This window comes from Astatotilapia calliptera, chromosome 19 (genome assembly GCF_964374335.1).
Source record: "Astatotilapia calliptera chromosome 19, fAstCal68.1, whole genome shotgun sequence".
NCBI lineage: Eukaryota > Metazoa > Chordata > Actinopteri > Cichliformes > Cichlidae > Astatotilapia > Astatotilapia calliptera.
Window position 1 is genome coordinate 7,381,166 of NC_137440.1, and position 26,422 is coordinate 7,407,587.

The 26,422-nt window shown below is 42.9% G+C and overlaps 1 protein-coding gene across 7 annotated transcripts in view; it reads right to left on the bottom strand.

Annotated features, from left to right (window-relative positions):
* fgfr3 (fibroblast growth factor receptor 3) overlaps positions 1-26,422 on the bottom strand; it is a 67,988-nt gene that overhangs the window by 18,716 nt on the left and 22,850 nt on the right. For 4 of the 7 annotated variants that reach the window (XM_080293784.1, XM_026151204.2, XM_026151201.2 and 1 more), the window contains exons 3-7: positions 25,792-26,064; positions 20,882-20,947; positions 13,244-13,413; positions 4,912-5,035; positions 4,560-4,750 (exon numbers count right to left, since the gene is read on the bottom strand). In XM_080293784.1, the coding sequence (XP_080149910.1) occupies positions 4,560-4,750; positions 4,912-5,035; positions 13,244-13,413; positions 20,882-20,947; positions 25,792-26,064 (824 nt within the window). Of the gene's footprint in view, positions 1-229; positions 375-4,559; positions 4,751-4,911; positions 5,036-13,243; positions 13,414-20,881; positions 20,948-25,791; positions 26,065-26,422 lie in introns of all 7 variants that reach the window. The other 3 variants (XM_026151206.2, XM_080293785.1, XM_026151203.2) reach the window with 2 other exon arrangements.

Sequence of the window (26,422 nt, forward strand, 5' to 3'; positions counted from 1 at the left end):
CTTTCTCTTATCGACCGGGAAGGAAGACAAAGTGGAGCTAAAATAGATGATGGCCATTAGCTAACTAAATGCGAGCATTAGAACTCAAACCTCACTGATGAATGTGTATAGGTGTCAGCAAGCCAGCGAGCCAGTCAAAACCCACAACCAAGAGGAACATTGCAGAGAGGAAGAGGCACAGCAGATCAAATGTGGTGACGACGGTTCTCGCCCAGAGTTCAGAATTTACCTGGTTTGTATATGTTAAGCCAGAAAGCGTTTTCTGACTTTCCTACAAAGTTTGAAGCACGACACCAGTACTTCCCGGCATCTTTCTCTGTCACGTTGGACAGTTTCAACTTACTGTGGGTCTCAATGTGTTTACTGACAACACTCTGTAAAGGGAAAATTGAAAGGCAGAGTGAGGCCTTCACAGCTCCTGCAAAAACACATAGTAACAACATGCAAACCTACATACTACACACACATCTAAAAGAAGCACTGCACATTGGTTTTTACATTTACAACATTTTTTTGTGTTATTAGCTTAGTTTCATTGTTTATTGTGAACAAAGGAGACCTCTTACGCTCATTCTTATCTCCACATAGCTCTACGTGCTTCACAGCTCAAAAATGATCCAGCTTCTCTCCCTTTAAGGCAAACTTTCTTCTGATTGGCCGATCCGTGTGTTTTCATACATCACAGAGAGCCATCATTGGAAAAAACTGCCTCAAACTGAACATTTAAAGAAGTCTTATCATCCTCATCATTTAGTCCACTATTGTAACAGTATATATGTGATAGAAAATAATGAAAAGCATGATGAATAAATCCTTTATAAGCTGCTGTTGTAAAAAAAAACAGAGACAGCCAGGCTATGACTTTCCAGTTGTTTACAGATTTATGCTAAGCTATGCTAACATGACGTGAGAGTGATACAGTGAGGCATAGTGTCATTCTGTCAGTTTTGTTGATTAAAAGCAACATGTCAAACCTGTAAGATCATAAACACACAACAACAGGAACACACACGAACCATACATTGCAGACTCGCACCAATCCGCGCTGTCTGTTGCTAGTTTAAAGGCATTACAGTATGTCAGTCCTATAAGGGTGTAAACCTGTGAGTGTAAACACTCACGATCTGACTGGGTGCTTCGCTCGCAGAGAAACTGCTGCTAAATTATTAAACGGGCCCGGCGCATAAAGGAGAAAACATATCATGTTTTATAGTTGCTTAATGAACATCCACGGCTTGGCTCCAGACGTCTCCTTCTCCCTCCCCCGTGCGGGGCGAGTCACTCATCGTTAACTCTTTTTCCAGGCATCAAAAGAACGATTCAGGCATTTCTCAAAAAAAAGAAAAGAAAAATTCTTTTTTTGACCCCCTCGTCTCACCCTAAGCTGTATTTAACTTCTACAGTATATGCCACACACGAGAGAGCATATCATGTCTGAGTGAACTGTGGTGGGCCTAGAGAGAGAGACTGAGAGTGACAGAGAGAGAGGGAGGCACACACAAATCTCAGTAAATACTGTTTCAATTATGCGGTAGTCGAAAATAGAGCGTGGAGCCGCAGTCTGGGCTGACAGGCTTGCTTTCCCCCCTCTTTCTCTCTCTTTTTGTTGGCCTCTCTCTTTCTCCTCCTCTTTCGCTCTGTCTTACTCTCACTCTCTCAGTCCTTTTGCTTTCTATTTTACTCCACCTTCTCAGACGTACATTTCTAAAGATTTGCTGGACACTTTATATGCTGATCTTGTGTTTGAAGTCGTGAAGTTACGAAGACAACATACTGCACCCACAACCATATCTCTTATCCACAAATGACCCACGTGTTTCAGCTCAAGCATAAATTAAATGACACTACATTGATGTAAAAGGCTTCGGCACAGTCAGTTTTTTAATAAGTCATAAAATAACTGTGAATCCAGCAGATTTAAAGTGACATTTCAACATTAAATGAGTGAGCACCTAGGACACCTCGCTAAACTACCAGGCTCATATAGCCTCATATTGAACGTGCGGATAGGAGAGCGTCTCATGTAACAAGTGAAGGTATTCATTTATTTATTTAAATGACTTGACATTAAAAGTCAATGAAACTTTAATGTCAAGATGGAGTAACCCAGACCTTCAAGCTCACGACTCATAGTGTGAAGATATTTAAAAATTTTAATAATAATTCTAATAATGTGTTAGAAGATTAGAAACTCAGGCCTTGAGCATCTCTTCAACTCAGGAAGGTTATCATCTAAAGGCTTCAGCTCCAAAATAATCTATTTGCAACCTGAGAGCACTCTTGTACCTGGACAGTTACTTTCATATGTGAAAAGCTAACACTGTGACGTTTCTCCATGCGCTTTGTTCAGCTTCTATCTCTTGCTCTTCTTGTTTCACGTTTGCATCTTATTTCCTTCGTCCCCTCCTCCCGCCCGTCTCGCTGCTTTTCTGACACCCCAGCCACTCGTTCTCGCCCTCGCTCTCCATCTTTGCCCACCAATCTGTCACACATTCTCTCCCTCTCCCTGCTGACTCTGCCCTTCCTCGTGTTCCTCCACTAATTTTTTCCATGGCTTTTTTGGTTGCCTCTTCCCTTTTTCCTCTCTCCTCCTCCTCCTCCTCAAACCACGCGACGCAGCACATCTGACGGCAGTGGCGGTTAGCAGAGCCTGCCTCTCTCCCTGCGTTGCCGCCACCACAGCAGTTAACTTAGTCCAAACCAGATGTTTGTTTTATTCACCCTCTCCTCTTTCTCTCTCCAGAGGCAGAAAAAAGAAAAAAAGGAGGGGGGGCGGTCAAAATGAGACAGCTAAGCCCTCTCGGGTTTTGCGATGTGGATGGGAGTCTTCCTTTCTAGACCCCAGATCTAAAAACACGCCTCGAAGTGGGTTTAAGGTTGTTGCCCTCTCTTCGATTGATTGAGGACAATCCTATCTACACTTTCCTAATACTTCATGAGGAAGTATGCAATTAAAATATCTTTTTAAAAACTAAAAGATGCTTCATCAGGGCAAGGACAAAAACTGAAGATGGGCAACGCTGAATAGCTCAGAAAAGTTGTGATTAATCTACAGGGACATCTGAAAATGCAAGTCACGTATACATCATTTTCCAGCTCGATTTATAATTAAATAGTTCTTTCCCAAGCAAGTAAACACGTAGGGCCACCTTGACTGATCAGACTTATAACCTTTAGGGTGGATTTTTGATTCACTTTATTCATGTATTTTGTTTTTCTGACATTCTTTAGTTGAATTACGGTTTGACTCAATACGAAATAAAGCGCAAAATAAAAAAAGTCAAGTATCTCTTCTTCTCTATAATGCTGTAGCCAAATATAGATTTTAGGAAATCTGACAAAGAAAACCTTTTCGTTGTTGTGATTGTCAGTCTGTCACTTACTGAATCAAACAATGCAAACATGACTGCCTTGGCAATCTCCTTTCCAGTGGTTAAATAAACAAATCTGGGATTTGCAATGAGACTGAAATACCAACAGCTGATATTTGGATAAACCATGACATTTATCTCAACAATAACAAATATTTCTCTGCAAATGCAGCTATTGCCTATTTCGTGCACTTCCTCCTAACATATTTTATTCAAATCGAATGTAACCAGTAAGCGGCATTCGACTGATTGGCTTGTGGAAATGCTGGTTAAGCATGATTAATTACTGTTAGCCTATTAAAGAAACATGAATACATTTAGAGTGGTGGAAGAGACACAATGCGCAATCACTGGGTACAATCCTGCACTAAGTTAGTATACGTGCTCACCCCCCAACCATTCCCCTTGCCCCTCCCTCAGCCTGCTTCTGCTGGAGGTTTCTTCCTGTTAAAATGGAGTTTTTCCTTCCCACTGTCACCAAGTGTTTGCTAACGGGGGGATCATCTCATTGTTTAGGTTTTTTCTGTGTTATTGTAAGGCCTTTACCTTACGATATAAAGTGATCTGAGGTGACAACGGTTACGATTTGGACCTTAACAAGTAAAACTGATTTGAAATTGAATTGAATTAGAACGTCTGTGCTGACAGCCAGAGCTGTGTGTCTGAGACAATCTTAAAAATGATATCCTCTTACTGTTTCATCATGACATAAATGAGTAGAAAAAAAGAAAAAGGAACAAATAAGAAAAAGGAGAAAGAAAATAAAACACTGTAATTATAAGTGAACTGGCTCCATCATCACCAGTATGGAACCACACTGCTCAGGCCAGCATTAGAATAAACTGAAGCAGTGCAGGTGCCGTGGTTAAGTGGAGAAAATTATTTACAGGGCTATTATTAGGTTTATGAGAATCCATTTTTATATGGTGTGGTATGTCGCAAAATGCAGGTGTGTGTTTTTTCCCCATAATGAAGGTATGGTGTTTGAGGAATGAGCTCTTCGGGTTCAGGCTGCAGCGAAAACAGCCTGTGGGCCCCACAGACCCACCTACTGTAAAAGCTCATTAAACAGAACTATTAGGAGAGATTAATTATGAGTAGAATTATCGCAGACTGAGATCGACTCCAGGCAGTGAGACTCAGGCTCATTACAGATGTAAAACAAAGAGCTCTGAGCTACAGACCCACCTTCAGCACGTTGACGTAGGGAACACCGTCGGGGCCAAGGCGACTGCCGTTCACCTCAATGTGTTTGAGCCACTGGATGTGAGGCTGGGCGTCGCTGTAAACCTTACAATGAAACTCCACATTGCTGCCCACCACCACAGTCTGATTAGCTGGCAGACCAGCCTGGAGGATGGGCCTGTGAGGTGAACGCTCTGAGGAAAAAGAAATTATAGAGTCATTACCACAACTCATTTGTGGCAATAATATGCTGCAGGAAATTTAGACTTAAGGTACAGCTAAAAATAAGCTCTTTTATAATTGCTGTGTGTTAAGTTATGTGTTGTTAAAACAGCAGAAGAGAAAAGACATTCACCGAGCACGTCGAGCTGGTAGGTGTGGCTGATGGAGCCGTATTTGTTTTGCACAACGCAGGTGTAGTTTCCCCGGTCTGACGGCACGGCGCTCTCCATCACCAGACTCCACTGCTGGTGTCTCAGCTTGGGGTTGGATGGGGTGGAGGGACGACGGAGATGAGAGAGGAGAGAATATTTAGTATATGTCATAAAAAATGACAAGGGTGCAGAAGTCTTTGGGAGAATTTGCTTTCATATTTTCAAGAGAGCAACACACAAATACCCATTTAGTATATTCCTACGTTTAATAAGACGGTCACCATAGAGAAATTGCTCCAATAAATATCAGCTATTGCTATAGAAAAGCGTCCTCTCTACTGTCAGAGCTATTCCCTCCTTTGATATCCTTTGGTATAAAACATCACAGAGCGCACCGCTCGGTAAACAGGAGAGGCCTTTGTGCAGTGCATGTTTACTGAGGTGCAAACCCTTTTGAACAAACATTTCAAACGACAACACAACTGTAACCTCTTTTTATTAATTGCATCCCGCTTGATGCAGAACAGATGTGATTAGCAGAACGCAATATTTTGACGTGGTGTAAACGTCTTAATGGGAAATTATTCCGCGTGCCCGCAGCGGCCAGGGAAGCTGCAGAGAGTGGTGCCATCAGGTATCGCTTTGAATAAATCACAAGGAACGGCCTTTTCAAGAAAAAGAACACAGCACACGCCATATGTTTGAGAAACCAGTTAAACTAACTGGAATCATGACTTGATGAAATATGACATTTTCAAATAGCAGAGAAGTATTTTCTTCTCTCCGCCTGCAGTGAGGGCAGAAGGATTTTTTTTCTTCTTTTGCACCTCTGAAAGTGGTTCCACTGTGCCACTCAGGAGCAAGCCATCCCCGGAGACCCGAGTGTTGAATTGTGTGTAGTAATTCAAACCAGGTGTGGCTGGATGGCAGCAGCAGACAGATACTAACTTGACAGATTCAGAAGTCTATCGGATGGGAGAGCGAACGTACGAGCGGTCCGGCACCGCGAGGCGCGAAGACAGAACCCGCCACGCATCGATAAGCAGAGTCTCCACGGGCCGAGAGGAATGACCTCCACGGTTTAAGTGGAAACGTGTGGCGCTTAGCGCTGCGAGACAGGAGCAGAGTGAACTCCTCCGCGAGAGGTCAGAATTACTAACGACGGGAGTGAGTGATGTCAACAAGGAGGCTTTTCAGGGTGGAACACTTAACATCACCCGCAAAGGAAAATGTGCCGACCCAGAGAAGGTTTAATGTTTTTGTAAACATTTAACCCCACACATTTTGGTGGCCAGCCAGCCATTCACAGAAGGTATATATATATATATATATATATGTATATATTTGTATGCCGAGGATCAAATTCTCCTCCCCTACTTCTTCTTCTTCTCCTCTGTCTGTCTTACAGTATACACTTCTTGACTCCCACTCTTGGAGGCGTATACGGAAAATAATGTAACAGTGTAAATATTATGCCTGTGTGTGCTTTTTGCAGTTGCGTGGTAACATAGGCTCGCTCGACGCTGGCAAATGGTTCTTCAGAAGGGCTGGCTCCACCCCGTCTACCCCTCTCAGAGACAGGAGTCAAACCGAAGTCAATGGCTGCTCTCATGAGCAGCTGAGTGACGCCTTGTGCTGTGGTGGCTGGGATTGAGCTGAGCTGAGAGGGGAGTGAAGGGATAAAAACCCCCCAGAAAACAGGCGACACATGCAGGGGGAACCGAAAAGGTGGTAAAATATGAGAACAAGTTCAAGCTCAGTAGTGGGCAAGACCACCAGGAGATACAGAAAGAGAGCGATCCAAAGCATGACTTCTTTGCTTTGTAACTCTTTGCAAACTTTCAGTTCAGATGGAGCTTTTGCGCAACTACATTTATACGACAGCTGCTGTTACATTGCAGATTCTGATTTCACACCTAGCCCGAGACATCTGTGTCTGATACACGCACTCGGTTTTAAAGTGTTAACTGCCACTAATATCGTGGCTACTGAAACCGAACTTCTTGTCTGCGGTAATAATTAACTTTGAGTGCCATTCTACTTTAATTCCTCCTGGCACTTTTCATTATTTTCTAAACACACATCACTGGCTTTTATTACCATGTTACACTGGCTAACCCCTGTTGAACTCGTAGCATTAGTCCCCAAATGTGATAATCCTATCCATTCCAATCATGCCAGATTCCAACCAGAATTAAATTATTAAGCAGCTTACATTAGAGTCATACAAGGCTTTAAAGGTTTTAAGGCTTTGGCTGTGGATGTACGGAGCGCACAGAGCATGCCATGGGAATGGACAGGCAGTTTTACACTGCAAAAAGTGCACTTTGAAAGAGACATTACCAGCTTTTCAGGAGTCTGAGAAGGACAGAGAAACAACTTGAAATTTGTATTCTGTGTTAATTTTTTCTCTGAAATATTTTGGGACAAAGTAAACTGCCTTTCAAGGCATTTCCTTTTGCTTCACCGGGATTGCCATCGAAAACACTTCAGTTCCCTCATCCAATGGGCAGATTCTCTCACGTCTTTTCATCAAATTCTGGACTCTGAGCGAGCTTGAGAGACTGGCAAAGATGCTGACATTTTTTGCAGTGTATTAGTTGTCTGAGAAAACACAGGAAGCTCTTTTCCCTTTATAGTCCAAACTCTCCGTCTTCACCTCACAAAATAGCTTCTGTCAGAACCAGCGGGGCCAGTTACCAGAATTTATGAGTGTGTCAGAGCGGACCAGTGGCCCGGATCTGCGCTACCGTCTAATTTGACCCATAGAGAAGGTAGAAACAGAGAGATGCAGCCCTAAGGGGGTTGCTATTAAAGCTGGTAAAGTTTAGCTTTGCAAGACAGCAGAAGGCTGTAAAAATGGAAGTATATGAGTAAAAAAAACAACAAAAAATTGGATCATCTATCTTTTGATATCTGCGATGTGTTTGATTAAAATGACCGAGAGGGGAAAAAGACGTGCGGCTGGTCTAAAATTAAAAAAAGGAGTCCAAAAATAATCTTGCAATGTGTAGAAATTCCTGCGTGGCCTACTGAGACTCACAATCCAGGCTGTGTTAAAATCCGGAGTGGAAAAAACAAGGATTTAAAGTGCTTAAAGTCTTAAAAAGCAACAGTGTGGAGCCAGTTTAAGAGCCCCGTCTTGGAAAGCTGTCAAAACAGGGATTGAAAAATCAGTTAAGTGCTGAGCGACCTGGAAGGAATGAAACACAATAATTACATTGTCAGCTTTAGCCTCGCTTGTGCTGCCGAAGTTTAGCATGAGCACAACAAAATCCCATCCGCCATATGTGGCATCATACAACGGCGATGACTTTGTCTGTCGAAGGCTCGGGCTGGCTCAATGGGTTGACAACACGCCCATCTCTTGCCACGTCCATCTGATGGCTCAATAGACGGCTGAACTTTAACCTTTAGGGCTTGGCCTTCACAATAAGGAGCGCCGCAGTTGTCTGGAAAGGCGAACAATGCACATCGCACTGCTGGAATTTTATTTTCCATTTCATAAATGAGCCACACATCCTATTTAGTTTCCTTTAGTTTTCAGCTAATGCACCGCTTAGCTCTCTCGGTTGCATTTCAACAGAATTGTAAAGTGCTTGCAAGATTTTAAGCGAATATCTGAAACAGCCTCCAGCTTGCATGGGGAAAAAGGTGTCAGTGTACAAATATACAGGCCTGTAGGGTTAGACTATCAAATACTGACACTGGAGCTGCTAACACACGGATCATTCTGCTGATCCTCTTCTGTAAATTAAACAATCCCTTTGTTGTAGTCAGCATTTTCCCCCAGAAATACATTACCTTCCAGAATGGAAAGCATGTGAAAGACATTAACACTGAAAGCCAGACTGTCTGATAATACCGTTGTCAGCAGCTGGTAAATGCAGCTTGACCTACAAAAAATAAAATAAAATAAAAAATCTAGAAAGAGCTTTAAAAAGTTTAGTTATGCAAAATAAAGTATAAAATCCATTGATCTAATAAAAAAAAAAGTGTTGTGTGGCCAGAAAAAATGCTTCAAAATGGGTGGAATATTAATACAATCCTGCCTTCTGCCATTTGTTTTCTTGCCTGTTCTGAAATTCAATTCAGTTAATTTTTATAGCGCCCAATCACAACAACAGTTGCCTCAAGGCACTTCATGTAAGATAAAGACCCTACAATAACACCTTTGAATCTCTTTACCACAGAGATGACATTATCTCTGCCATCATTTTACTTCAGCCTCCTGTAAAAGATACCCTTAATCTCAAGAGAGCACTTTTATCCCTGATTACATTGTAACCACTGAAAATAGACGTAAGCTGTTTTGCTTTGAGATACCTTCAGGATAAATGCTCAATGTCAACATCTTAATTGTATTTAAAATATGAGAGTTTTGATGGTGATCGACAAAAGAGTCAATGTGCCACTTTCCCCCCTACATTTCAATAAATTCTTCAAAAGAAAAGTAAAACCGGAGACTAGTTTAGACGTGTGCATATTTGCAAAAGAAAAGAGCGATTGTCAAACCCTCTGTTAAAGCGGAAGTCTTTAAGCAACAAAGGTGAACGTAGTGCATCCTCGGAAAGGCTGTTTTCAAGCACTCTGGCGTGAAGACAGGACGTATTTTCTGTAGGTGGCTAATGGACCCTAATGGTCCACTCAGTCAGTGCCTTTCTCTCACACGTCCGCAGATCTGAAGGCACTCAAGAGAAAATGACAAACTGGCTGGTGGGCAGCGCTTACATGGAGTGGACTCCACTGTGCCCGTCAGCATGGATCAGTTAGCAAGTCAGTCCCCAACCAGCACACTCCAAGCCCTGAGATATGTGCGACAGAGTCGTTTCATCCCCCCATCCGAAGCCAATTCGTTCAGCCAAAGTTAACCATGGCTGTCACATCAAAAATGATCTTGTCATTTCAGTATAGATGCTGGAGGAAGCGACTTCACCTTGACGACCTGTTGGAGGAATAGAGTCTTTAAGAGGCCATTGTCAGGCTGTCAGGACTCCGAGACCCCCCTAACCACCCCCAGCCCACTAAGATGAACCAATATATTTCTATTAACACAACTATTATTCAAACTTTAGCTGTTAGTTTGAAAGACTAATGACTATTACCTGTAAATATCATTTTGTGCTACAAGTTTAGACTTTTTTGAGAAAAGAAGTATCCTCAATAGATCATGTTTAACATGACCAGCATTAGTTACTGTGTCTAAAATGACAAAAAAAATAAGAGATGGAGGATTAAGGAATAAAGCATAAAAGTAGTTTGTGGACTAACAACTTCAAGCATATGGCAGGAACAAAAAAAAGGCAAATTAAATTATATTAGATACTATCAGGCACATCAATCAACTTAACCGAGGATAATGTGACTAGATTTTCAGTGTTAATATCTTTTAGTGCAAATTAAGCCATTATGGAAATTTCTTGGTCTGCATTTGAAGAAGGGCGTTATTTGTGGCGTGCATAGTAGCAGAATAACATGACGAGCAGCAGTTCTTGGCATTGAGATGGACTGAAGCTGTCACCCTTGACCTCACTGAAACGTAGCTGGGTCACAGACTTGTCTGTCACCCGGCACTGTGATTTTATAGAGGATGACCTCTCTGTTCACCTCCCTTAAGGCCAACAGTGGTCACATGGTGATTAGCTAAATGGATTTCGAAGCATCTCTGGGAAAGAAGGGAGGGACGAGGGGAGCGTGTGAAAACGTCTTGATAAAGACACGTAGAGGAATGTCTTAATAATCACAGGACGTGCTCTTACGTGTGCTAATGCTAACCATTTATAACAGTGAAATAACTGAGGCCATAGTGTGCAGAAATGGCCAAGCCACTACTAGAACCTATTCAGTCCCTACGCTTGTACTGCAACTACAACGTCCCATTCCACTGGATCATTTTATCCTTAGAGTACAAGTGGCCACAGATACAATTAAACCCACAGCAGTGGTTGTTTTGCTCAAGCTACACAGAGCAGAGCATGTACAGGAATTTGTGTTAATGACTTGTTAGTGTCACAGCTCACACTCAAATAAAGCCAGCCCGAGGTCAATGTGACTTTACATACTTCGTAAAGGCTTAGTATGAAGAGGCAGCTATACATATCGACCTCTAACTATACATGGAGCATCCCATAGGAGCATGTATTAAAGCATAAAGGTGTACAAAATGGTTACTGCTGCTTCAGGGGCAAACACACCAAGCTATACACACTGCATAGGCGGAGTTTGTGTGAGGAAAATACAAAGATGGCGCTGACATTAAGACCAGACCTTAATGCTAAAAACACCTCCGCTGTGCTCTTTAACTGGACACTGGTGAGTACAGAACAACTCTGGGATTTGGAGAACTCAGAGATTTGTTGAACAGTTGGATTAAACATCTAAGTGCTCTGAGCGCTCAGTTTGGGATTAATTTGCTGCTAACAACAAAATTTCTCATCCATTAATCTTCATGTGTACTACACATGCTAAAAGTTGCTGTCAGGGAACCACTCCAGTCAAAGTTGGAGCGTCCTGAGGACTGGTGGCAGGTGTGTGTGAATCTGTGTGTGTGTCAGAGTGGGGACAGAGAGAGGGAGACAACTGCTGTTGGTCTGCTGGGAGCAGATGTTGAAGATCTCTGTAAACTGTTAATAGCTGAAGAGTCTCATTACATTTAACTCTTTAAAGGCCAAATGTCTCTCACTGCTTCTATAGCAGTCTGACACATGATTACCCCGCTGAAAGTGGAAGATGAAATGTTAGAGTAATAGGAAATAGCTCAAATGGACACTTTCCCTCTCTTCTGTAATAAAAAACCTGTCTCAGTTGACTCTTTAACCTCACTCTTTCTCATTTTTAATTCAGCAATTATTCTGCAAATACACTCTCAGTTAGTGTACTATGTCCTCTACATACCTACTTGTGTAGTATGTGAATTCTGACAGCCTACTGTAACACTATCTAGAAATAACGTTAACGTTTAGCACAACTGTGGTGCTTTCACAAAACATAATACTAAATTCTTTAGCAGTGAAGATGACAGTTTAACACGCTTATAAAAAACCCAATTGCATTTATTAACTGGGTTTTAACTGCAATGCCTCGAAATGAAAAAGTTTGTTAGCTAGCTCTTAGCTAGCTAGTAATGGCTAGCTAACAACGCCGTCATTATCTGATAATATATACTTCCTTTAACTGGCTGAAAAATGTTTGTCCACGTGTACAGTGACTGTTAGGAGACACTATTCGATATTTCTAGAGCCCTCAGTGTAGCCACAGTTAGTAATTTGAGCGCTATAATACTCTGAAATTAGTGAGTTTAAGTATAGAAGTGCAGACAAAGCATTAACTTAGGGTGGCTAATGTTACTAAATGTTGGCAAACCTCATGTACATTTTTTTCTGGAACATTAGTAATGACTTGATTACATTTTAATAAATCATAATTGCTGAAATGACAGCAATTTCAGGTTAGAAAGTAACAAATTAATGCAGCTCTCCCTTACATAATTCACCACATATGTGAATGTTAGCATCTAAAACAGTCTCCCCACCATCATTTTAGGAAAGCACTGAGAAGAATGAGAAGGACAAAATAATAAGACACAGGCTGAATGACCCTCAAAAGAATTTACATCTCTGGGCATAATTTTAGAATTTATGTGCCATTAGGTTGAAGTTTATTTTGAACCAAAACACACGTTTTTACTGTTTGAATTCCGATGGTCTTACCACACCAAGTTTGTCCTTTAATTCTGCAGCTCAGGGCCATTAAGGGAAAACAAAAGTAAACCAAGCCCCGCTACTTTAAGCAGTGCCATTCCACCCGAGAGCCTAGTGTTTAGAGTGAATCCGATGACAAAACTGAGCACAACAGCTGTCTGCTGCACTGGGTTACTGTCAACACTGAGCTATCACGCGAGCATGCATGTATCTGTGAACCATTCTGATTTCAGCACAGCGGTCTGACCCTAAATTCATATTCAGCTTATCCGTTTCTGAGTGCCGGGGGTGTCCTCGACTATGGCGTGTTTCCTGACCTTTATTTACCGTGAGAAGATTCACAGAGCGTGAGTTTCTTTCAGCACTCTGCTTCACAGTCTCCCAGTTATAGACATTCACACCAGGGAACATTGCAACACCCACACTGATCTACTGATGGACACGCAGCAGGGGATTAAAATGCCTTGCTAAAAGGCACTTTGACAGTAGCTCAAACAGGGAAGAACATGAGACTCCGCCAAGCAGATTTTTTTGGTGCTGTGTGAAGATTTGAATCTATAAATCACAGTCCTGCTCCTTTAACCTTTAGGTGTTAACATGTTATTGCTCTCACCTTGATGCCTCCCATTCTCTGCTCTCCCTTGAACTCTTTGCCATTCTTCAGCCAGTGTATGGTTGGTGGTGGGTTTCCAGACGCAGCGCAGCGGAATTTGACGGTGTTGGCCGCAGGAACGGCCAATAATTTCTTGTCCATTCGTTCTGGCCTGGTCCAATATGGCGCTTCTGTTGGGAAAACACAAAAGACTCATTGAAAACTCTTAAGACTTTTAAATATTTCCATTTCAAAGACATTAAATAGATAAGGCAGACTCACGCAATACGAAGATGCCACTTTTTTTTTTCTCCAAACAGATCTGTCTACGGTTTTCCATTTACTCTTAGATCATAAAACATTTGGGGAAAGACCCTCCAGGAATTTACAGTTACATGTTTTTGTAATTGTTAAAAGACGGCACACAGGCACCATCTCAATAGCCGCGCTTGTGTGTGTGTGTGTGTGTGTGTGTGTGTGTGTGTGTGTATTTGAGTGAGTCAGGCAATAGTTAAAAAGTAATTCTCACCCTCGAGCGCTGAACGGGCAAATTCCCGTCTCATCTTGGCAACTCAGGTGAGATGTCAATCACCGTTCGATATAACATCTACCTATAAATGCCTTTGATCTACTGTGTGTCTATTTATCAAATGTCTGGGGTGTTCTGATACTTTTCTGACACTTTGGCTCCTACCATCAAACTCTGGCTTCAGCTTCACAGAGTAATTGCAACCAGACTGAGAGAGATGTTCAGCGATTAAAGACACCTACCTATCTTCTTAGAAAGCAAACAAACAGGATGTTACTGAACCCTCTAAACAGACTGTGTGTGTGTGTGTGTCTGCTAATAAAGCACACAGACCACTGGCTGACTTAGAGACTCCCCAGCTCGCAAAGACAAACACCCTCCACGTGCAATCACACACACATACACACAGACACACACACAGCTTCCACCTTAAAAGGGAAGTGTCTGTTTGAATTCATGACTTCTCTCCCTCCATCTCTCTTTTTCTGTCTCTGGAGCGAAGTTCCACACTCCACACTGGGACAATCCTCCAAAAGCAGTCTGAACACATTGTTTTTTGGCATGGTAATCAGCCACCCTACACACACACTGACACACAGACACACACTCAGTCAAACAGAAACGCTCAGTGAGGTTTTAAACAAGTCTCTAACCCAATGTGTGGTCCTTCTCCTCATCCTCCTCCTTCCCCTGCTGCTGCTGCTGTGGGTCCTGAACTCATCTGGGCCTGAAAACATATTCCTGCTGCTGATCCTTCAGCCACAATGACGCTTATAACCCAAAATAGATGCTTAGGTGGATTCACAGGACGGACTAAAGGAGTCTCCGTGGTTTTGTCACCATAACACACGAAGGTTGTTTTATTCGCGGACCTTCAGCTGCTCTGACTGACGCTCTCCTCTGTGGAATCAGGAGATCAGCCGTCAGTCAGGCAGTCTGGATGAAGCTTTTGAAATCTTCTCGTAATTTGTTGCCCATTGTTGTACTTATCGCTCATGCGAGCAAGTCTCCTCTCATTCAACGTGTTCCAGATGTAACAATCACCTCCTGTGAACCATTAAGCCAATTAGTAGCTTGCCGAAACAAATGTTTATTCCACGTGAAATTATGCCGTGATTAAGCGGGGACGGTGATTTAACAGTTTAAAAAAAAAAAATCTTTTTTATTCGCGAGACTGAAAAGCTTTCTTTCTGGTGCTTCAAAAATACGATATGCTGGCTCTGCCGATTCTTAAAACAGCTTACTTTTCAGAGAGCTGATGCAGACACTTTCCACCAGAAGGAAAAAAGTGAAAGAGCCGCAGCCTTTTCCAGTTCAGAAAAAGCCGTCGATATTTTGATTTCAGCATGCTTTTGATTTACTGCGCAGCCTTGCTCTGTATGCTCAGCAACACGCAGGAATCCCATCCCGTGTCTAATTGGCAGGATGGTATTTCCTCAGCAGAAGAGGGGAGTGGGATTTTCTGGGAGGGAGGCGAGGAGGCACGGAGGAGGGGAGGGCTGGCACCCCTCAACCCCTCGCAGAGGGGGGTTAGAAGGGACTCGACAGATAACCCTGCCCTGCACGGATATGCAGTCGCTGTAGTGGAAACTGGTTTACAATAACATCTTAGCACAACTCAGCAGCTACAGTGTCATGCCCACCTGTCAGACACGGAGGCTAACTGCGAGGGGAATCTCTCTGGGAGCCTATAAATACACGAGCGTGATCCGCCTTGCTTGCTTCATGTTTGATAACAGATTTCAAAGTGTGGCTGGAGAAATCCCACCAACACAGACGGGGTAGAGATCAGTCAAAGGAAGAAGGTTGTTTCCGCAGGCACACAAAGTGTCACATTGTCAGCAGGTATATTCTTCCCCATTGCGGCTGCAGCCCTTAAGGTAAGACTCAAACTCAGTGATATGGTGCAAAATATTGTGCAAAAAGCACAAGCTAACATAGGAAGACCGTCCACTTTTTGGTCTGGAGCTGGGATTTCCCCTATTATTATTATTATTATTATTATTATTATATTGTTTTTCTAATTAGGGTGGATATGGTGACCCAGAATCCTCCCTTAAGTTACGCTGCAATAGGCCTAGGCTGCTTCTCATGATGCTGTGAGTCTCCTTCACTCATCTGTTTTCCACTCACTTTGTGTTTATACACTGCTCTACATTTCATTATTAGTCATTATTAATGTCTGACTCACCCCCAACCATTCCCCATGCCCCTCGATGGGCCTGGTTCTGTTGCAGGTTCCTTCCTGCTAAAAGCAAGTTTTTCCTTCCCACTGTCACCAAGTGCCTGCTCATAGGGGTTCCTATGATTGTTGGGGTCTACAATATAAAGCGCCTAAATAAAACGTAACTGAATTGGAATTTTCAAGATTTTCTCATAAACTTCTTAGTGCGCTCACGTCTTTCTGGCTCATGGATCTGTGCTGCAGGTTGGAGAAGCATGACTGTGGCTCCTCTATCAGCTATGTTGAGTACAACAGCAATTAGCTGGAGCACGACACAGTGCAGTGCTGATCGCCACGGCACAAGTCTCTTCAGCGCTCAGACACCGATCTGGGGAAAAAAAGGGGGGGTCTAATTGTGTAATTGTATAATTTGCCCTCACTGACGCCTGCGAGCACACAGGCAGATTTCATTACAGATTACACTGGGGCTCTTTGAAGGCACACTGCCCTGGAGGGCCTGCGGGGACTCAAGGCAAACAGAGCAGGAGGAATGGCGGCTGTGGAGCAGCGTAGCGTGGCCCGGCGTCCAGCTCTCTGCTCTCCTGCCAGGGTAAACAAGGAGGCTGCATAGCTCAGGAGCACAGCACAGCACAGATTAACCCTCCCACCCTCGTTCACATACACGCTGCCCTTTTAGTTCGCACAGGCTCCAAGTGTGTTCGCTGCTTTCCATGCTGCAAAAAATACTCACACACTCAATTCGCATTCATCGTGTGAGGGCGGACGGCTGTTCAAAAATTGCTCACTTTGTATTTGCCCATCTGTCAGCGCAGCATCTTCAGGGCACTCCATTTTAAAATGTTTTTTCAAGTTTTTACGCATATTTTGAGAGATCAAACGTCAGGTCTGAGAGATTCGAGTGGTAGGTTCTTGCGCACTCATTGCTGAAGTTGGCATCGCTCTGGTCACTTTACACAAGTTTTGTGACTGCAAAAATAGTCCACAGACAGCAAAGTCCTTGAAACCACCTTGGCTCTCCAACAGTTTTCTTTAGGGCCATGCTCTAAAGATCATGTAGGTCATCATACAGGTAGGGCCTCTTCCTCCCCACTTCAAGCGCTCTTAACTCCTGGGTCGGACCGCACTCGTCCTTGAATGCAACCTTCAGCTTGTTCTGAAATCCACCTGCAAAACTGCGTGACGACATCCACATCCTATTGAGAAAACCTCTCATACGAGCACCTGGCAAATGAATCAAGACTGTCTCTGTGTTGGTTTCTGCTAAATTTGTGTCTCCAAGACCATAAAATTGCAAAGATGACAAACACAGAAATACATGTTGAAAACAATGCACACCACGCTGTTTCAGCTGCAAAGGTACCGCTAATTAATTTGGACATGTGTTGCACAGAGGAGGCCACCTGTTTCCCTGATATCTTTGTTCACTCTCAATATCTCAAAATGCTGCTGAGGCTAACAAAAGAAGCCTACCGACAGCAACAATGCAACTCTCATTGATGAATAATTACTCAGTAAATATTTTAGTTCCCCAGCTGGAAACTTTTTCTTAAAGTGGTCAGGTTAATGCTGCCTCCTTTCCTTGTTTCCTGCGCCCTCTCTTCTCATTAATTAATACCCCGACATTTTCACCATCTCCACATATCTGTTATCGTCTGCTTTCGGGGACTCTGTCTGGTTGTGTGGTTTGTCACATGGCTCCTTCCTGCTACAGCTGGCTAATTAGCATTGGCTTTGCGGACATTAAGCGGCGATAGGGGTTTAAAGTTTCTGGGCTAATCCCTCTGCTTTTGGTCAGGAAATCAGAGCCTTATATGTCATGAGGTAGACTTACTTTAAGAGATTAAGTCTGGCAGTCTGAGGCTATTTACCGGCATTCAGGATGTCTGCCGTAAGCTGTTACCGCCTCTGCCACTTCAGCCTGTTTAGAAAAAACACACTGCAGGCTTTCACTGCGACGTGAAGCTGTGCATTCAGAGATTTTACGCTGGAGCTGTTAGCAAGCTTTTCCAAAGCGGCCTGCACTACAAAGACCGCATCGGGAAGTTTTCTTTAAGAAAACGTATTTATTTTGTTCATTTTTTCTATCTCTCTGGATAAAAGCAATCAATTAAATCAATTCTAATTGAAGTCGAACTGAATCAAGTCTGAAAGATTAAAAGTCAAACATGAAAACGAAGCAATATTAGGTTTGAGTCTCTCACACATATTGAGTAGGTTGAATAGTTTAAATGTTGATATTGACAGAAGTAAAACATTTGTAAGATGACCTCAGATCAAACATTTAGAAACTGGTATAAGATGCAACTAAGTTCCCCAGAATCATTAAATGAGCACCATCTTAATTCCAGATCACTTTAAAAAGCATTATTCTTATTCTTATTTATTTTTTGGACACACCTAGTTGCTGTTGGTTCTGGAGTGGCCACATTTATATTTCCGTGGAATAGCTTTGCTTGTTTTTCACATGATTTTAGAACATTTAAAATTTCTTGTTTCTCTTGAACACCAGTTCATCTCCCCTTCCCGATCCATCTCTCGCCATGCAATCGTTGTAGCTGGATAACAAACGATTGGGTGAACTGTTAATGATGACCACGGGGCACTGAGAGTTTCAGGAGCGGCAGTATGTCCCACAATCATTGCCTCAGCTTCAGTTTTATTTTAGTTTGAGCTGAGTGTGACGACGTTTGATTTGGTTGGATCTTTGTAGCGACTTTCACAAAGGGGCTTTGATTTCGGCTGGGCGTGCGCCTGTCGCTCTGTCACTGAAACAGTTGCGCATTTTGCTTTTGGCACCAATTTTGTTGAGTGGTTAAGGGTGGACTGGGAGTTGGTTCAACATATCATGGTCTGTTTGACATCGTTAGCATGTTTTGGGCTTTCACTTTTATACAGTCTGCTGACTCCCCCTTTTTTCGTCTCTGCATCCTACACTCTATCTTTTACCTTTCACTTACATCCCATTGTCTTCCCTTTATTACTGTAGTTCCATCAACTCTTTCCTCTCATTTTTTAGATTCGTCTCTGACTGTCAGCACCTCACCTTCTGCTGTCTCGCTCCGTATGGTACAACAAAGGCAGCACAGTGTGGCGTCTGGCTGGTCGAGAGCTTGCCGAGAGGGGTGGAGGTGCTTTCTGTCTCTCTGGAGTCATGCTAGCTGACAGAATAGAGCGTGTAAAGTGTGTGCAGCCAGTGAAAGCCATCCCTCCTCGTTCTTTGTTCACCTACACCTGAACTCCGCAGGTCTCTGAATGCCAAAACAGCTCACATCACAAAAGAGCAGTGAGAGGGGCTGTTACCTGCTGGAGAAACAGCAGCCTTTGATCTGTGCGACAGTGGCATTTAGTTTTGTGCTTGTGGGGGAAGGTTTAATGCGAGCGATTATAAGAGCCATATAATGTCAATTACAGATATACAACTCTGATTACGCTCATACAAGCCTGCATAAATCCATTTGTAGTCACACAGTGGCCCATAAAAGCAACTTTGTGGGGACGTGCTGTTGCTCCTGCAGATGAACTCTTTTATCACTATGACAAATGAAATGAGTTTAAATTGTAAACTGCACATTAACTTCTGAGGATAAAAGTGCAAGTGTGGTGTAAATAATATGAAGAGCTCATTTATGTACGACATAGGGAATTTATAACTTTATAAATATCTGACACAGGACCTTAAAGATGCATTTGGCCCTTCAGTTCCTCCAAGCCTCATCAGAAATGGTGTTGATTTCTGATGCCAATTTGGTTGCTGGGGGATTCCCATGATGCATTGAGTATTTCTTCTTTAGTCACCTTTCTCACTCACTATGTGCTAATAGACATCTCTGCATTGAATCACACTTGTTATTCATCTCTGGCTCTCTTCCACAGCATGTCTTTCATCCTGTCTTCCTTCTCTCTCTCAATGAGCCTGGTTCTGCTGGAGGTTTCTTCCTGTTAAAAGGGAGTTTTTCCTTCCCACTGTCGCCAAAGTGCTTGTTCAAAGGGGGTCATTTGATTGTTGGGTTTATCTCTGTGTGTATTATTGTAGGGTCTACCTTAAAATATAAAGTGCCTTGAGGCGACTGTTGTTGTGATTTGGCGCTGTATAAATAAAACTGAATAAAATTGAATTTTTATGGAATGAAACAGAGGAAAAAACTGAGGTATGGCAAATTACACAAGAACTTTACTGGCAGTCGGTGGCAACAGGTCTCATGGTATGATGAATCCAAATTTAAAACTTTTCGGTTCAAATTTACATCATATATATGGAGCAGGTGAGGACAGAGGGATGTGTAGAGCTAAAGCACGGTGGAGGCTCTGTCATGTTTAGGGCTGCATTTCAACCAGTGCTGTTGGAGATCTTATCAAAATTGATGGAGCTTTAAAAGCAGAAAAGTACCATCAGGTTTTGACCCACCATGCAGTGCAATCTGAAAAGTATCTGAATTGCAACAGCTTCATTTTCAGCATGACAATGAACCCAAACACACTGCCAATCCAATAAAAACATGCCTGAATATAAAAACACACAGTAGACCCCTATCAGTTATTGATCTCAGCATTACTGAAGCAGTGTGGAATCATCTTTACAGAGAACAGAACAAACCAAAGAACCTTGAAGAACCTTAAATGTCCTTGAAGAACCCTGGAGAACCATTTATGAAGACTGCTTAAAGAAAGCTTGACTAAGAGAGTTCAATCGGCATTGCAGAGTAAAGGTGTTCATAATAAATATGGACTTAAGCTATCATTCTACAAACTCTATTGTTGACCTATGTTCTGTGTTTCCACATATGTTTGAACATGTTTCAAGAAATCGCTGTACCCATTTACCATTTTCCTTGCAAACTATAAAGAGATGAGGACTGGTTCAACACTCTTGCACAATACTGCATTTCCTGATGAGAGACATATCATACTTTCTGATTGTGAAATGTGGTTTAAGAAAAGAATTCACCATTTTCATTACCTGCACCTTCAGGGTCTTCATCATAATCTTCATCATCACCAGACGACAGAGAATCTGACGAAAGAAAATACAAAAAAAAGAGTTTAATTAATTATTAATTTATGGCTGGAATGAAATTATTTCATTTAAAATAATATAAATGAGCAATAATTCATTTTAAAAAATACAGCAGTTGTATGAGAAAACACACAATACAGTGTATTTTCTTATACAACTCCTTGAACTATTTTGCATTTTGGATAAGAAGGAAATTACATGTGGAAAGTTTGTAGACCAGAATGTATTTTATGCAACAAGAGGGAGATAAAGGGAAAAGGGGGTGTTCACAACCAAGCACGAGTAGACAAACAAGCACAAAGACACACACACACACACACACACACACACACACACACACACACACACACACACACACACACACACACACACACACACACAGATGCATGAATGCATATTAAAGCTGTTCATTCAGAAACTCATGAATGAGCCCACCGTTCTCTGTAGCGTGGCAGCTCTCTCAGATATTGCAATCCAAACATTTCCACAGACGGTACAAATAAGAGGGTCATTAGTGTCGCTGAGACGCACTTGCACAAGAGTGTGCGCACATGTGCTGATACACGCACAAAAACTATTCTTTCTAGCTATCTCTGCAACACACACTGACCCTAACTCTTGCTAACGGTTAGCGCGCCGGTTTACGCCAAATTACTTTCCATCTTGCTCTCCATCTTGTTTAGGTTTGCTGTATCACACGTTTTCACTCCGCTGCTGTAATTATTTTCGATGTGACCTCAACGTTTTCTGGTTCAGCTCCACGGGTCTGGTTAATGAGAGCCAGCTGTTACCTCGACAACTCAAACTGCTCCTGGAACTAGCAGGTTTTGTTTCTATTATTGGACACCTCAGCCCACAACTCCACTCTGCTAGTGCTTTGCACCTTAGAAGCAAGGCAGCAGTTACAGTTGACTGACGGATCAGACGGGTGCCAGCACTGTATCAGTAAACCAAGTATTTAACACACTATAGTGGTTGTCAAAATGAATTACATAATAGAAAACTTTGGAATAAAAGAGAGAAATAATAGAGAAAAGCAGGCACATGTATTTTAGTGCACTGATAAAGCTCTAAAGCCTTCTGCCTCAATAGATGAAAGGATTAGTTTAGCTTTAGCATACAGTTAGGATACAGTGTAGCCATAGACTGGACATAAAGGATGGACGTAACCACCTTAAACATTTTGACAGCTGCCATCTTGTTATCTGTGGAATCAGACATCACGTAAAAAGGTTGACCGACAAAGTAGCCACATCGTAAATCCCAGTTTATTGTCTATTTTACTGTATTCGGATCGATTTTGTTAACGCTATATTAAACAGCACTTGAAATAAGTGATGGAGTCCATAAACTCGTAAGAGTTTAAACCATTTAATCATTAGTCATACAGTGGGGCAAAAAAGTATTTAGTCAGCCACCGATTGTGCAAGTTCCCCCACTTAAAATGATGACAGAGGTCAGTAATTTGCACCAGAGGTACACTTCAACTGTGAGAGACAGAATGTGAAAAAAAAATCCATGAATCCACATGGTAGGATTTGTAAAGAATTTATTCGTAAATCAGGGTGGAAAATAAGTATTTGGTCACCTCAAACAAGGAAAATCTCTGGCTCTCACAGACCTGTAACGTCTTCTGTAAGAAGCTTTTCTGTCCCCCACTCGTTACCTGTATGAATGGCACCTGTTTGAACTCATCATCTGTATAAAAGACACCTGTCCACAGCCTCAAACAGTCAGACTCCAAACTCTGCCATGGCCAAGACCAAAGAGCTTTGGAAGGACACCAGGAAAAGTATTGTAGACCTGCACCAGACTGGGAAGAGTGAATCTACAATAGGCAAGCAGCTTGGTGTGAAAAAATCAACTGTGGGAGCAATCATCAGAAAATGGAAGACATACAAGACCACTGATAATCTCCCTCGATCTGGGGCTCCACGCAAGATCTCATCCCGTGGGGTCAAAATGATCATGAGAACGGTGAGCAAAGATCCCAGAACCACACGGGGGGACCTGGTGAATGACCTGCAGAGAGCTGGGACCAAAGTAACAAAGGTCACCATCAGTAACACACTACAACGGCAGGGAATCAAATCCCGCAGTGCCAGACGTGTTCCGCTGCTGAAGCCAGTGCATGTCCAGGCCCGTCTGAAGTTTGCCAGAGAGCACATGGATGATACAGCAGAGGATTGGGAGAATGTCATGTGGTCAGATGAAACCAAAGTAGAACTTTTTGGTATAAACTCAACTCGTCGTGTTTGGAGGAAGAAGAATACTGAGTTGCATCCCAAGAACACCATACCTACTGTGAAGCATGGGGGTGGAAACATCATGCTATGGGGCTGTTTTTCTGCCAAGGGGACAGGACGACTGATCCGTGTTAAGGACAGAATGAATGGGGCCATGTATCGTGAGATTTTGAGCCAAAACCTCCTTCCATCAGTGAGAACTTTGAAGATGAAACCAGGCTGGGTCTTCCAACATGACAATGATCCAAAACACACCGCCCGGGCAACAAAGGAGTGGCTCCGTAAGAAGCATTTGAAAGTCCTGGAGTGGCCTAGCCAGTCTCCAGACCTCAGCCCCATAGAAAATCTGTGGCGGGAGTTGAAAGTCCGTGTTGCTCGGCGACAGCCCCAAAACATCACTGCTCTCGAGAAGATCTGCATGGAGGAATGGGCCAAAATACCAGCTACTGTGTGTGCAAACCTGGTAAAGACCTATAGTAAACGTTTGACCTCTGTTATTGCCAACAAAGGTTATGTTACAAAGTATTGAGTTGTATTTTTGTTATTGACCAAATACTTATTTTCCACCCTGATTTACCAATAAATTCTTTACAAATCCTACCATGTGGATTCATGGATTTTTTTTTCACATTCTGTCTCTCACAGTTGAAGTGTACCTCTGGTACAAATTACTGACCTCTGTCATCATTTTAGGTGGGGGAACTTGCACAATCGGTGGCTGACTAAATACTTTTTTGCCCCACTGTAAGTCTTTTGTCATGCCCATCACCCCCAACGGTCGCAGCAGTTGCTGCCTGTGTCTGAGCCTGGTTCTGCTGGAGGTTTCTTCCTGTTAAAAGGGTTTTTCCTTCCCACTTTCGCCAAGTGCCTACTCAAAGGTGGTTACCAGATTCTTGGGGTTTTCTGTGTATTATTGTAGGGTCTTTAGCTTGCAGTATAAATCACCTTGAGGCAACTCTTATTGTGATTTAGCGCTTTATAAATAAAACTGAATTTTTGTCAATAAGTAATTCACGCACTCCTTTGTACAAACCTCAGTTTGTAGTTGTACTTGTTGCATGTGTGCTGTGTGTGTACAGTGAGATTTGGCCCCTTTCTACTGCCTGGAAGCTGTCCAAGTGCTAAATCTGATACCGCCCCTAAATTTCTGACACCTTGCTCAAATATTTGAGGGAAAACACAATAGTCCATGTGTGTTTTAGATAAAACGGAGGCTCTATGTTTAAAGTAGAGGGAGGAGAATCGGCGGTATAAGGGGGGAAAAAACAGGATACTGAAACGCATACTGGAAGAAGTCTGGCTTCTTGAGTAATTTAAACATGCACGGAGAGCCGAAACAATATGAAATGTCAGACATTAGTGTGAAATGAACTGGCAGCCTGTGCAACACCTGAGACATGTTAAGTGGAGGTGGAACCAGCTTCAGTTATCTCTATTTATCAACTTCTTCATAAAAAAAGTCAGATTTTAAAGGAGAACGCCTCTTATTCTTCCTTTTAAGTCACTGATGAAGGTACTGTGTTTGCACAGTGTCCTGGTGTGCAGTTTGGAGCTGATACGAAGATCCGGGAGGAGAACCACCTCTGATCAGTAATCGAAAATGCCCATTTTCTCCCCAGTTTTCTGCCAAACAAGTGCATCCGTGTGTGTGTGTGTGTGTGTGTGTGTGTGTGTGTGTGTGTGTGTGTGTGTGTGTGTGCGTGTGTGTGTGTGTGTGTGTGTGTGTGAGAGGAGGTGGGGTGAGTGAGCTGAGAGTGAACTCTCTCATTTCTTGCCACCCCATCTGCTTTCAATGATGAAATGTTTCAAGCTAATTGCTTTCTAATTAGTTGTCAATAACAGGCTCAGTTGGTGTCCATGAGTTTTACGGGTAAATGCGGCTCCACTTTTAAGCACACACACACACACACACACACACACACCCACACACAGAGCCTCCCCCACCCCCTACACAAGCATTCCTATTAGAGCTCCGCTTGCATCGCACACTTGTTTAAAATGTTTCCCATCCCCTCGCCGGATAATGAATTTCACCTTTGACTATGCATCAGGAGGTGGGAATCTGTGTGAAGCTTTGCTGGGTGTTAGCTGGTGAAAGCCTGTACCGGTATGCTGGATATGTGCTTGTGTGTGTGTTGGTGTGTGTGTGTGTGTGCAGCTTGGCAGGCAGATGACATGGAGCTGAAACTGAGCAGGAGTAGCAAATAATAGAAATTTCCTCCTGAGCTAAGTTTTCAGTGTTTCTCTATAAACAGCTGTCATGTAGAGACAGCGCTACTGTAACTGTTTGAGTATATTTATTGATAGAAAATACTTTCAGACTCGGTTTGTCTGTCAGACAGGCAGAACAACCGAGACAGGTCGGATTTCAGAGAGCTCTGCGAGGTGCAGCCAAAGCGCCTGTTTCTGCTGGAGCTCTGCTAGTAACTCAACTATCTTAAAAATATTGTGGGTCTCGTATCCTATTTAAAGCTCAACAGTTAAAGTATCTGCCTTCCACTTTTGCATTTAAATATAAGGCTAGATGCCCCTACTTAAAGTTTTCAGATACTCAACAACTTTTGTCTTTTCTACACACTTTCCCCACGCTCTCACCTGTCACCCTGATGGTGTAGTTGCTGAGCAGCGTGTTGCTCCGGGCGAGGTGGCACGAGTAGACCCCGGAGTCGTCATACGACACATTGATAATGCGGAGTATCCTCTGGCCCAACCGTATCCGGTTGCAAGGCACAAGTCCAGCGCCGTCTTTTAACCACACAATAGGCTCCGTGTGGTCTTCCTGCTCTTCCGGGTCACATGACATTTCCAGAGTGTCCCCGATGCCCAGAACATAGTCCTCCAGGAAGGCCGTCTCGCTGGATACAGGGTCTGCAAACAAAAAAAGAAGGAATGGTTTATGTAAGAAGAAATTTTTAATAAATGCAATCAACTTCATGCACGGGGTCAGTATTTAGCCTCACATCTAAGTCAAAAAACAATCTGATAATAAAGCAAGATCGGACACCTCTGCCCATATCAACCTTCAAAAAAGCAATAAAGTAGCAGAATTAAGTAATCTGACCCTGAGAGTCAGAAAAGTGCAACTTTTTTTTAATTGTCGAGTATGCAGATCTGTGTGGAAATGACCTCCCCACCCTCACCCCTCCCTCCCTCGTCTCCACGCCTCCTCCTCAGCTGGCCCTGGTCAAACACCAGCTCATTTACTCCGCGAGCTCCGCGAGCCAGC